Source organism: Meles meles, chromosome 2 (genome assembly GCF_922984935.1).
Source record: "Meles meles chromosome 2, mMelMel3.1 paternal haplotype, whole genome shotgun sequence".
Classification (NCBI taxonomy): domain Eukaryota; kingdom Metazoa; phylum Chordata; class Mammalia; order Carnivora; family Mustelidae; genus Meles; species Meles meles.
This window is the reverse complement of record NC_060067.1, coordinates 12,827,079-12,840,584: the sequence shown is the minus strand read 5'-3', so window position 1 is coordinate 12,840,584 and position 13,506 is coordinate 12,827,079. Positions and strand designations below refer to the sequence as shown.

General features: G+C 36.2%; 1 protein-coding gene across 1 annotated transcript in view; it reads right to left on the bottom strand.

Annotated features, from left to right (window-relative positions):
* Nucleotides 1-13,506, bottom strand: part of TMPRSS11E (transmembrane serine protease 11E) — a 68,699-nt gene that overhangs the window by 14,689 nt on the left and 40,504 nt on the right. The window contains exons 3-7 of the mRNA XM_045997371.1: nt 10,415-10,536; nt 8,863-8,930; nt 5,719-5,882; nt 2,218-2,256; nt 365-542 (exon numbers count right to left, since the gene is read on the bottom strand). Coding sequence (XP_045853327.1) covers nt 365-542; nt 2,218-2,256; nt 5,719-5,882; nt 8,863-8,930; nt 10,415-10,536 — 571 coding nt within the window. The remainder of the gene's footprint in view (nt 1-364; nt 543-2,217; nt 2,257-5,718; nt 5,883-8,862; nt 8,931-10,414; nt 10,537-13,506) is intronic.

The following is a 13,506-nucleotide window of genomic DNA, read 5'->3' as shown; positions in this document are numbered from 1 at the left end:
AGGTCATGATCCCAGGGTCCTGGGGTTAAAGCCTCTGCTTTAGCTCAGGTCATGATCCCAGGGTCCTGGGATCAAGCCCCGCCTTGGCCTCTCTGCTCAGCGGGGAGCCTGCTTCCCTTCCCCCTCTCTGCCTGCCTCTCTGCCTACTTGTGATCTCTGTCTGTCAAATAAATAAATAAATAAAATCTTTAAAAAAAAAACAAACCTCTTACTAAGAATTATGAGTGTCCCCTCTTTGTGACATATATTTTATCTTTATATTAAACTCATTTCTTTCCAAATTCTTGACGTGGTTCCTTCCTGGCAAGCCCCAATGCACTTTGCTTATCCCCATTCATTCACAAGCCAGTCATTCAGGACTTACGTTCTAAAGCAGTGAGCAGCACTCACAAGCCATGTGCTATTAATCAAAGTCGCCCCACAGCGATGGATTCCATCCCATTGCAGGCTAGCTTGCCACGGCCATTCGCCCTCTTCCACCTGTGTGCCACCGACGATCCGCAGACTCTGACTTGCAGTTTTACTCCTCCTTGTCCCACAGCCTGCCAAAGAGAGATGATGCCTTACTGAACCGTGCTTTTGAGTATCAAATTGTGTCACTATCTCAAATTTCTTTTGTACTTTGTGCTCCAAGAGTATCAAACATTTTCTCTTCTTACTTTTCCTTTAGGTATAGTGGTTCATTAATTTAACAATTACTCATCTTGTAAGATTTAAGTCAACCATTGCCTCCTCTAGGAGGTCTTCTCTAACAATTCCTCTGCCCCCAAACTGGATTAGTTATGGCTCTTCTGATACTTCCATCATTGGTGTCATCTTCATCATCAACATCATCATCTATGTATGTGTGTGTGTATAATTATTCACATAGCTACATATGTCTACATATGTATGTATGCTAATATAGTTACCAGTATTAATTATATATCTATACTAGTTATACTATAACTATTATATATATACAGTACTTATATATTATTTATATATAATAATATAAAACCTATAACAGGTTTTATTATATATATACACTAATTACATATACATATATACTATATATACATTAACTCTCTATATACATATATTACATATATTACACTATATATAATTTTATATATAATGTATATAAAGTTTATAACAGGGTTTCTCAACACTGACAATATTAACATTTTGAGATGGATAATTCCTTGTTATGGACAGCTGTGCTGTTCATCACAGGATATTCAGAAGAATCCCTCACCTACACATATTGGATGCCAGTAGCATCCCCCCTGCAATCATGATAACCAAGATGCTAACCAGGCATGAATGTGTGGGGGTCAAAATTTCCCATTTGAGAACCACTGCTTTAGAATTATGTGTTCATGCATTAGTCTCATACACCTAATCTCATTAGCGTATGAGCTGTTTTAGACAAGGATTATATCTCATTCATTTTATATCCCTTTTGCCTAATATACCAGTAGCACACTGCATTTATAATAAATACTGGTAAAGAATATATACCATTGAGGTTAACAGGATTATTCTTGTTTCTCATGTTCAGTCAAATTTGTGAATTAACCAATATTCTAAGGTGGTGAGTAGCATATTTTCTTCCATCTTTTAAGATAAATACATTATGTACTAATTCCATAATTACCAAATGTATCCTCTAAATCATGGTGGGGTACTCTGCTGTAGAGGAAGGGAAATACTAGGCCTAGAGTCAGTACTTTTTAAATATGGGTGAAGATATTATCTGAGTCTTGAGTAATTTTATTGATACATACTCCAACCCCATAATTGCTTAAATTTACATAATATGAGATTAATGACATCAGGCAGATTTTATTTAGTGTAGAGTAATAATAAGTTTCTGCCTGTAGCTAAAAAATACCAACATAAAGATGACTTTCATATAATCTTTAAAAAGTCTTTATGAGAGTGTATTGTAGATATCTATTAGAACATTGAGTCTTTCTCCCTTCTTTAACAACTGTACAACTCATTTCCACTACACACCTGCGAGGCAGCTATATATTCACTCCATAGTTCTCCAAAATTTTTGTTCTTTAGTAATAAAATGTGTCTCAAAGATAAGATAAAGCATCCTGTGCTTTGCACAGACCAATCAAATTTTATTCTGACCCTGTAATATCACACTAAGTAAGCCTAAATGATCTAGCGCTAACTTTTTACATTCCAGTAATGCAATTTTAATAAATATATTACACTTACAATTGTTTAGAAAGTTGTCTGTTTCTGTCTTGTTGATTTCTGAAATACACAGAAATGGTGAATAGAACAGGGCCAGCACATCAGAATTTCATAATGCCTCTGAGTACATCAAATAGGAAAGGCTAATTAATTCCATTATAAGACAGAACCTCTAGGTTAAAAAAAAAAAGCAACACTGTTAGAATATCATAGACAGAGCGTGTTCATTGCCTTGGAAAAGGGAGATTCAAACAGTGTTTCTTAATCTTAAAGTTTAGCATGGATAATAGTCACATAAGGAGCATCTTTAACCTATCAATTCCTGTTCCTCTTCCCGGTAACTCTGATTAAGTAGTTTTGTGATGAAACCCAGGAATCTGAGTTTCATACCAGAAAGTAAGATGCAATATTTTCCCTTTGTGGGGAAATGCTATTCTAAATCATAGTATTGATTCCCTAAATGCAATGATATTTTTACTGACTATTACTTCAGTTTTTTTCTTTTACTAAATTCATAGGAATGTCTCATTGTATAACATATATGAGTTCCAGGTCCATAAATCTGTTTCTCATTTAAAAATAATGTTATCCCTTTCTAATTTTTCTTTCTGCTGGAACTTAGAAAGACAATTTTGCCCTCTTTTCAATTCTAACCCATGGCTCCTTAGCTTATTGACTTTTCAACAATCAGGCCCCAATTCTATGCAAACACTAAGCCAACTAACAGATATATAAATCTTTAAGCATTTGGGTGCCTGGGTAAGTTAAGCTGTCGGTTAAGCAACTGTCATCAGCTCAGGTCATGATCCCAGGGTCCTGGGATCCAGTCTGACACTGGGCTCCTTGCTCAGCGGGGAGCCTGCTTTTCCCTCTCCCTCTATTGCTAGCCCTGCTTTCGCTCTCATACTCTACCTCTGTTAAATAAATAAATAAAATATTTAAAAAAACAAAACCAAACAACAAAAAAAAATTCTAAGCGTTTAATGTCCTTATTCAATAGATTTCCAAAGACCAAAAGTCTTCTCTTTGAATATGCCAGGAGTTCTAAATACAGAAATTTCAATGTTAATTAATTTTTTAGCATTTAATAATATTGATATGCTAGAAGTCTATAGTCTAGAAATGATTCTTTTTGACCTTCTCCATTCTGGCTACTTTTGGGAAAAATGGCTCAAATAAGGAAGTGGCCATTTTTATCAGTAAATATTAAATTCTATCACCACTGATCTCTCCATTTCAAATAACCTGTTCTTCTCTCTCACCCTCTTCCTAGTTCTGGATTTGCATGTTGCTACTACTAACAGAGGCAGCTTAATGGATGTATATCTATATCGGGTCCTGGACTCAGCATGATTTTCTACTTGGTTTAGTGCTCACTGTCTTGAAATTCTTGATATTTTCTTATTTTTTACATATTTTTATATTTTTTAATTTTGTAACTTGTGCTTTAACGATGAAGTCTGATAGAATAATGGGTCATGGATGGCATGAGCAGAGGAGATAAGCACAACATATGTGTCCATGGATTCTTGGCACCCCATTTGCATGCATCATTTGTGATACCCTATGGACTCAAGAATTCCAGAGGATCCACAGTGTCCAGCAAATTCAAAATACAAGATAAGTGTGGATGTCTACCACTAAGGAACCAGGGAGCACTGACTGTCCCCAGGAGGCCATGTTTTCTGCTTGAAACAGAGCTTCCTTAGAACTCAGAAAGAAGGCAATAGCATTCTACTAGACACAAACCACCCAAAGACCCTGTTATAACATTTTTGCTCCCATTTCTTCTTTATATTAGCCAATCGCTTCTGCTGAATATAATGACATAGAGAACTTTCCAGTTCTTTCTTGCTTAAGCTAAAGGTAGAGAGCAATGGTAAAATGTGCACCTAACAACAAAGGAAATAAAAATTGTCGAACTAGCCTTGTATAGTGTTTCCATTGTTCTGGGAAGAGTCAAATTCATGCATGTGTGAGCTATGAAACACAGTTGTACACATACTTAAATGCTTTTGCATTTATATTTGAAACTGATATTTTACAATAGGAAGATGGATAACTGTTGTTAGTATTTTAAAATTTTAAATTTTTCATTTAGAATGGCATTGATTCGCAAACAAAAAATACCATGACAAGTCCAGAGAGACTGTAGAAAAAAGAAAAGTCATATTTTAATACCCTTAACAGTACATTTTTGTTGCTTTTTGAAAAGAGTCCAACATTTTGTACTAGCTAGTTCTAATTACTCAAGCCTTCCTTCCTAAGCAAGCAGGGTAGTTGATCATCAGGTCAGGCCTCAGGTTAGATCTAGCAACTTTTGTGCCAGTACACTATGTTCATACTTTCTACTTGTTCCATGTCCAATACTGTGTCACTAGTCACATGTGCCTAGTGATTTCTTGAAATGCGGCTAGTCTAAACTGAAATGTGCTATAAATATAAAGTATACACTAGATTTCAAAGCCTTAGTACAAAAAAAATATAAAATGTCTAAGGGATAATTTTCCTGTTGACTACTTGTTGAAATAATAGTACTTTGATATATTGGGTTAAGTGTTACATTATTTAAATGAATCTCATATGTTTAGTTTTGCTTTTTCAATGGGCTACTGGAAAATTTAAGATCCTATGGTTAGCCCACATGATATTTCTATAGCAATTGTTCTATAGCACACAACTTGACTCTTAACCAAACTCTTACTTCTACTGAGGATCTTCTGTCTTTCTTACTTTCTAGTAATGAGGATCTATCCTTGCTTATTTTGTTCTCCTATACCCAACAACAACAAAAAACTCAAACTTTTTAAATTAGTTGTAAACTAAGTATGAATAAAACAAGTATAAATAAATTACAAATTTTTCATTGGTAAATGGGCTAAGGGAAGAAGCTGTAACAAGGTTTATCAACGAAACTTGAAAACAAATATGTGGATGGCATGAACCTTTCTACACATCATACTCTCAGAACATAAAATGGAAACAACAAGATGAAGGAGAAGAATGTACAAAGCTACTTTCTCCCTTTATAATTGACTGCTATAGCTGAAGTGTAAGGTCCAGTGCAGGAAAAGAAACAAGGCCCAGAGGTAAGGACAAACTTGCATAGGAGGCATAAGTTTAGGGTAATATAAAAAATAAATAATTCATTATGACCAATTTAATCCCAAAGAAATGTTCTGTTGGTGGCAAGAGTCAATAATTGAAGGACATACAAAACAATTTTTAAAAATTCAGTGCCTAAGGGGCATCTGGGTGGCTCAGTCATTTGAGCTTCTGACTCTTGATTTCGACTCAAGTCGTGATCTTGAGTCATGAGAACAAGCTCCATGTAGGGCTCCATGCTGGCTGTAGATTGAGATTCTCTCTCTCACTCTGCTCCTCCCCTCCTCCCTACCCCCCCCCCATCAGTGCCTAGGACCAAAATTAAGATGGAGCTGTTTTATGTAAGAGAATTAAACTAAATAAGAGAAATAAATAAATATAATAAATAAATAAAATAAATAAGAGAAATAAACTTACTTTTAATTTCAACTGATTCAGGATCTAATTTAGGGGGTCCTACAGCATCTTGCAGCTTTTCAGGTAGAACTTGTTGGATAACTTTATCAATGGCTTCAGGATCCTCAGTAGAGCGAAATTTAAAAATCAACAGCATATGAGCCAACACTCCATGTTCCTCTTGACTGTGGACCAAAAAGATTTAAAAAAATTTGGCTTTAAAAGATATAGTTTGGAATTAGATTTACAGTAATATCACAATCTATTTTTTTCTTGATCATCCATTTGAAACACACACATAAAACAAACTCATAATGTAATTTAAAAGATCCAATTTGGGGTGTCTGGGTGGCTCAGTTGGTTAAGCATCTGCCTTTGGCTCAGGTCATGATCCCAGGGTCCTAGGATTGAGTCCCCACATTGGGGTCCCTGCTCAGTAGGGAGTCTGCTTCCCCCCTCCCTCTGTCTGCTGCTCTATCTGCTTGTGCTCCCTCTTTCAAATAAACAAACAAACAAATAAATAAATTTATTTTTAAAAGGTGAAATCTTGCCATTTGCGACGACGTGGATGGAACTAGAGCATATCATGCTTAGTGAAATAAGTCAATCGGAGAAAGACAACTATCATATGATCTCCCTGATATTTTTAAAAATCAAAATAGAAGATCCAATTTATTTTCTTCTATATTCCCATTGCTTACCACATATGGAACTTCCAAATCAGCCACCCCGATAGTAAGCTAGTACACTCACAGTCTCCCTAACACCAAAATATCTAGTTGTTAATATAAAAAGACACTCTCTTTTCAGTCATTTAATACTATCAGATATAATGTATGGTCAATATGGAATCAACTCTGGCTTTGGTTTTCAGGTTTAATTCCCTGTGGCTTAAATCCAATCATATCTCTTAAGCAATGTCAAGCTCTCCTAAACAACTTCTAACCCAAGGATATTAGAATGCTTAACCAAATTGTCTTGACTTCATCTAACTATATTTTCAAGATAGAGCATTAATCAACCTTAATGTTTTTAGAATGAATTACTTCTTGGAATCATCCTTGACTTCTCTTTCTCATTCTTAGTCAGCTATTCTACCCCTTTTTCTTCACATGCAATCAGTTCTCAGAGAGTCTTACTCCTCACTATAAAATGGATTGACTCCTTATATAAACTGTAAGTGGGAATATACATTAGAACTTCATTTTTAGAGGTCCATTTTGTTTGTCAGTTATACATTTGATGATCCATTCTCTCTGATACAGCACTCTTTTCAAATATACTCTCTTGTGTGTGCAAAGAGATTTATACCTATTTTTATCATAATCTTGTTTTTATATCAGAAAAAATATGTAAAACCCAAGTGTCCATCAAAAGGACATCGGCTGAACCCCTGACATATATTTGTAGTGAAATGCTATATAACGAGTTGTTGAGAAGATGTCTTATGTTTTCACCTCCTTTCACTCACTGAGCAAACCTGTACAACAGTTATTTATTCTGTCTTCTTTCTCTTAAACTATTCCTATACTGGCTGACTAATAGAAACAAAACAAACTCTCTCTACCCCAGATATTCAATTTATCTCTCACCTTCTTATCACAGCAGACCTTCTTGAAAGGATAAATTACACTCTGCCTCATATTTACTTTCTTGCATTCTGCTTCCTCCCTTTCCATTCCACTGAGTCTTTTCTCTACACTAAATGACTTCCTTATTGACATATCCAGTGAATTTTTTCCAGTCATATTACTTGGTTTCTTGGGAGTATTTTGTCAATGCTGTAAATTTTTGTCTTTCATGTCAGTGGTGCCTTTCTCATGATTTCTTTTTTTTTTTTCCCCTTCTTCTTCCCTGTATATTATCTAGGATCCTATTTTTTCCCCATCTCCTTAGCTATTGCTTTCTTCAGGCTTTCTTCATCATCATTTTTTCCTTGCATTACCCTTTTTCTGAGAAATCCCACTTACATCCACATGTTCCAGTACTCTTAGTTGATAATGAACAAGGCATATCTTCAACTCAGTTCCCTTTTCTTCTGCTGAGTGAGACCCTATTTCAGGTTCATGTGGTCCCCTAGTATCTCAGCTCAACATCTTTAATACTGATGTCATCTCCCCTACAAACTTGCATTTCTTCTTATTGATTTCAGAATAAATACTAATGAGTAGAAGATTAGTAAGAGGAAGAAGTAAACAAATTGGAAAGTGATTTGGAAGGTAACACCTGTAGAAGTTAGTTATTCATAAAGTGTGAGGGGCCTAGGAAATGGAGGAACATAGATTGATATCCATGTTTCCCATTAGTGTAATTGGGTTTTACTTGAGTTAGAGAATTTTCTGTGGAATTTCCATGTGGAAATGTGCATAGGCAGGTATGTAGTTCTAGAAATCAGAAAAACAGTTTGGATTGGAAATAGAAATTTAGATTTCAATAGCATATGAAGTCATGTGGGTGCATGAAGGCCCCGTGAGAGATTGAAATTTTAAGGCTGGGAGAAGTAGATACAGATCCAAGAGAGAATAATATTTCAAATGCAGGAGAATAGATGTCAGCTAAGTGATAGACTGAGAAGGAACTCTTGGAGTTTTTGTCATTGAAATAATACTGGAAACAGCTTTCATTCTATTTTTGAAAAATACAAATAATTTGTATTTAGACAAATATTATTTAAGATCCTAGTATAGTATTTTTCTTAAAATGGTGTGCTCTGAACTTCTATTTATTGATGGTTGACTATCAGATCAGATTTTCTTAGGTAAATATTTGTAGCCAAAAGGGGTAGAGAAGAAAATGGAGAAACAAGAGGTTAAGATACACCTCATCTACTACACTATTTTACATAGAGGACAATTGGCTACTAAACTAAGGGATATGGCTTAGGTCCCTATTTATGCTAATTAGTTTCCAAAAAAATTATTTGATAATATAACCACCAATAACACCTCTGTCTCTTGAAATTAGTCACCATACATATGCTTTCTTATAGGTTTAGAGAATGTATAAAGCAAATTGTAACCCATGACCTAGAACAGTTGTCAAATGAATGTTGGTTTAATTGAATTATATGATATCATTAACATTTCAAACAGTATTTATTACTGACTAAGTTCACAACTTTAGTTTTAAATTATATTCGGAAGTCAGCATCTTAGTTCTACATACCTGAACCTGATAATGTGAGACTTGATAAATTCTTCCCTCAAAGGAGATTTATGAAATGCATCTTTCACCTGTTCCAAAAAATGTTCAAAATATGTCAGTGAGAATAATTTCTGCAAGTCAATTTAAAGCTCTAAGGAAATTTTAAAAACAAAACAAAGCAAAACAGAAAGCATTAATCAACATACCACAATGCACTTAACTTGAAGACTCTTTTCTGGTGTTCCAATCAGTGATTTCAACTGAGCTCTGCCTTAGAAGTTATAGTACTGGGGAGACATAGTAGTGGGGCCCAGAGTGACATCTGCTGTGCTACACTCAGAAAGATACTAAAAAGAATAAACATACTTTTTTTTTTTTTTTTTTAAGGAAGAGCAACGGTTCATACCCTGAGATAGAGACTTCTACTGTAGGTAAACAAAGGAAATGAAGTAGTTCTGCCAAGTGATGGTTGGGTCATAGATATGAGTGTGTGACAGTGTCACACGGTTCTTAAAACTAGTGAAAAAGTTGCCAGATATCCTAGCATAACCTGCTTCCAACTCAGTATTAAAAATGCTCTTAGAAAGGCCCGTGTGAACTAGGATACTCCGTCTTCCTAATATGTTCTGTTAGGTTTACTTCAATAAGGTAAAAAATGCATCTTGTGGAGATATTTCTCACTACTATAATTAAGAATTCTGACCAACTTAAATTTTTAAGGTAGGAGTCAAGGTAAACATGTCAAGTATTTCTTGGTCTCAGTGTGTGAGGCCAAGAGACTAAGTAATCTGACAATGACTAGAAACCAGGCTCTTGCTCTCCTGGTCTATACTGATAATTTTTCCACTTTTAAAAACATTTGATTCATTTCTGAGGATGAATGTTGAAGCCTTTAAAAAATGAGCGTCCAGGGGCACCTGGGTGGCTCAGTGGGTTGAGGCCTCTGCCTTCGGCTCAGGTCATGATCCCAGGGTCCTGGGATTGAGCCCCGCATTGGGCTCTCTGCTCATCGGGGAGCCTGCTTCCCCCCCTCTCTCTCTCTACTTGCCTCTCTGCCCACTTGTGATCTCTGTCTGTCAAATAAATAAATAAAATCTTTTAAATAAATAAATAAAAGATGAGCATCCATGTGTCTCCTATAAACTTATGTACCCAAAAGTAGTCCCAGGTCAGATACTTGTAAATATAAAAATACTATTCAAGTATGTGTCTGAATAGTTTCAATCTTAGGGTTTTTTGCTCATGGTGTCTTCTATAGGACACAGCAGTCATATTTTGGTCACCCTCTCCCAGAATTTCTGGACTCTGCTGATCAAGACTGTAGCACTAGCTACGGAAGAGTGAGTGGGGGGGTACATGAAGGAAGGGCTAAGTGCACTTGCAGCAGCCCTGCAAGACATACTCTCCCAAGTCATGTAATGTCAGTTTTGTTTTACTTCTTTCTGGCAGGGCTGCTTCCCATTTTTCAAAGATATGCAAGATCAGTTGAATGGCTATTATGGAAACTAGGTACCCAAAAAATGGATATAAAGTGATAACAAATGCCCTAGAAATGGAGGGGAAAAGTGCTTACCATCAATTCAATTTTCTGGCTCATTTCTGTGAAGTTTTTAGAACCCTCTCTTCCAAAGTCGCCATAGAGTTTGTTACTTGTAAACGACAATGTGCTATAGTAATTGTAGGTCTTCCTTTGATCTATGAAGAGAGAGGGGAAAAAATCACCCTGTTTGTCAGATGTATGGAAGGCATAATTATTTCCATGTCTGATGATTGCTAGAAAGACTGAGACCAGAGAGAATGGCCCTATCCCAGGTCATCATCTCTATCACCTTGCCTTGGGCTTCATGGTTATCTCAGAATAAAAGACAACAGCATTCATCATTATAAGATTCAGAGTGTAAAATGCATAAGAAATGCTTGCTGTTCCTATGGGCTAATTAGTTATGTATTATCCATTTCTGAATTAGCCACGAGAGGCAGCAAGTCACACCATCTGAGCATAAAAACAAGAATGGACTTGGAAGTTTCCCAAGAGTAAATGCACTTTTATATTCCAAATGTAGATTTCTCCCAACTCAGTAAAATTACATATCAATTTTGACTACAAGGACTGTAGTGTAGGAAAATTTATTTGGATAAAGAAGATGAGGGTAAGGATGAAAATGTTTGCAGTTCAGCTAGGGAGCTAGAGCTGCCATCTGGCATATCCTTCCAGGGACACTTGCTTTCACCTGGCTCCCTTGTCACTCCACTTATTTTCTCCCACAAGCCACAGGGATGGCCGTGTCTTGCCATTGTGTACATTTTCTGCATCCAGTTAAACAGCCCACATTTTTGACCCAGTGAAAATTAATATAGCATCCATCTACCTTTCTATACATGAAACAAGTATGAACCCTAAGAAGATTCATTCATTCAACAAATATTAATGTTAACTTCCTTTTCTGTGAAAAAAACTAATACTCAGTATTCTGTGTTGAGTATTGGGAATACTATGGTGATCAAAATAGTTGTGTGTGGTTATTGTAGGATAAGGGAGTGTGCTTCACCTAACCTCAATTTCTCTCCTCTCCTTCTCTCTTGCTTCTCATTCTTTCCTTCTTCACTTGAACCCCAGGGGAAAAGGAAACTAACAGTGGGCACCTGTGTCCCAAGCATGTTCATGTATCTCATTTAATTTACCATTAACTCCTATGGGAAGGCAGTATTGTCCATATTTAACAGATAAAGACTACAGTCTCAGAAATGTAAATAAATTGCCCATCCCCAACATGACATAGCCAGAAAAGACAGAACTGGGTTTCAAGTCAAAGTTTAACTCTCAAAGCACAAACTTTCTTTATATACCACTTCTTGGAATGGGAAAAACCAAACCCATTCACCAAAGCTGTAGGAGATGTCTCTCATACATAAGAATTACAGAAAAAACTACTGGTAAATTTCAAAAGAACATCCCAGGTGTCCCAAGGATTTGGTTGGATTGACAAGGCTAAGGAACGGCCAGTGATACAAAAAGAGGTGAAGGGCAGCCTGAATGGTCAGTACCTTCTGGGAATTAGCACCAAAGTGAGGGGCTAGGGAGGTTTTGCCTTTCTCCCTCTTTCCTTATCTCCCTTTCAGTGAACAGCCTTGACATGAATGGGCAGAGTGACCTGAAATGCAGGTAGGACCCTGGAAATAGACATAATCTCAAGTAAAGTCATTAATTTACTGAAATATTAGACATTGGTTCTAAATTGGGCCTAAGAATCTGCATTTATAACCAATTCCCATATGTGACAATGCAGGTGATGGGACATAATCCCTCATTGGGAAGTTAGTGTCTAGAGAGGAGAACTGACTCTTCCACATTTTCGTCCTTTTTTTTCTTAAATTAGATTGAGGGCACCTCAGTGGCTCAGTCAGTTAAGCATCTGCTTTTAGTTCCGGTCATGATCCCAGGGTCCTGGAATCAAGCCCAGCGTCTGGCTCCCTGCTTAGTGGGGAGTCTACTTCTGTCTCTGCCTCTCCCTTCTGCTCATGCTCTCTCTCTGACTCTCTCTCAAACAAATAAATAAAATCTTTAAAAAAATTATTAGATTAATAAATTTGAAACTGCCATTCTAGAAGCCAAAAATTGTCAAATATCAACGATTTCATATACCTCAACCAAATTAACAACTTGTGTGTAGTCAATATTTTACTTTGCTCAATAGACTCAAACAGGTCACTAAGTGTCAATACATCTTTCCCAGTTGCTAGAATTATATGGCATGTGTTGTTCTTGGAAAATATTATTGGAGACTATTAACAGAAAATAAGAAAAATAAGGACAAACATTAGTTTATTGATAATTTTCTGAAAAAGTTTGTGAATCTATAATCTACAAGGATGTTGTTCATAATAGAGTCACCTTCTGTCATTCAATTCACAGAGGGACAGAAATGCAGCCCCAAAGGCCCCTGAACACCAGCTGCCACACACAATTCTCTGTTGTCCTGGGCTTTATGCCAAAATGATGTTTTTTTCAAGGTGAGTCACCTCCATCTTAATCTGTCTGTCTCTGTAACTATTTAGTTTAGTTTGGTTATTTAGGTATGCCAACTCCTAAATGTTCATGTGTTATATCCACTCTGTTTTTTGTTTCTATGTCCAAACAGAGGGCAAGTCACACATGTAAGACAGTAACCCATATCACAACAACTACAGTTTATTCAGGTGTGCTGTGTGGGCAGTGTGGAAGTTGGGTGTTCCATATTACTACACTGATCATTCAAACAATGGGATGCAGGAACAGGTGACTGGAAAAATCTGGCCAGGTTTTCATTGTATGCATGTGAGCAAGATGGCTTGGGAAGAGACAAAGGGAGAAGCAGTAGGACATGAGGCACTGAGGCAATGAGACCTCTAGCTTTAGTAGGAATTCTTTGTGATGTCAGACAAACCGAAGTATGCCCCCTTGAAAATATCATACGTTTGATTCACTAATCTTTATCATTCAGTATACAATAAATATTCATTATTTAATATGTGCCAAGATCCTTCTAAGTTCTAGGAATATTAAAAATAAACAAAACATAGTGTTAAGCATCTGTAGGGAAGAATTATGATGCTTACAATATAATGAGACTTGATATATTCATAACAGAACTGTAGAATTATAAAGTTATTTTAGCCATTTTTTTC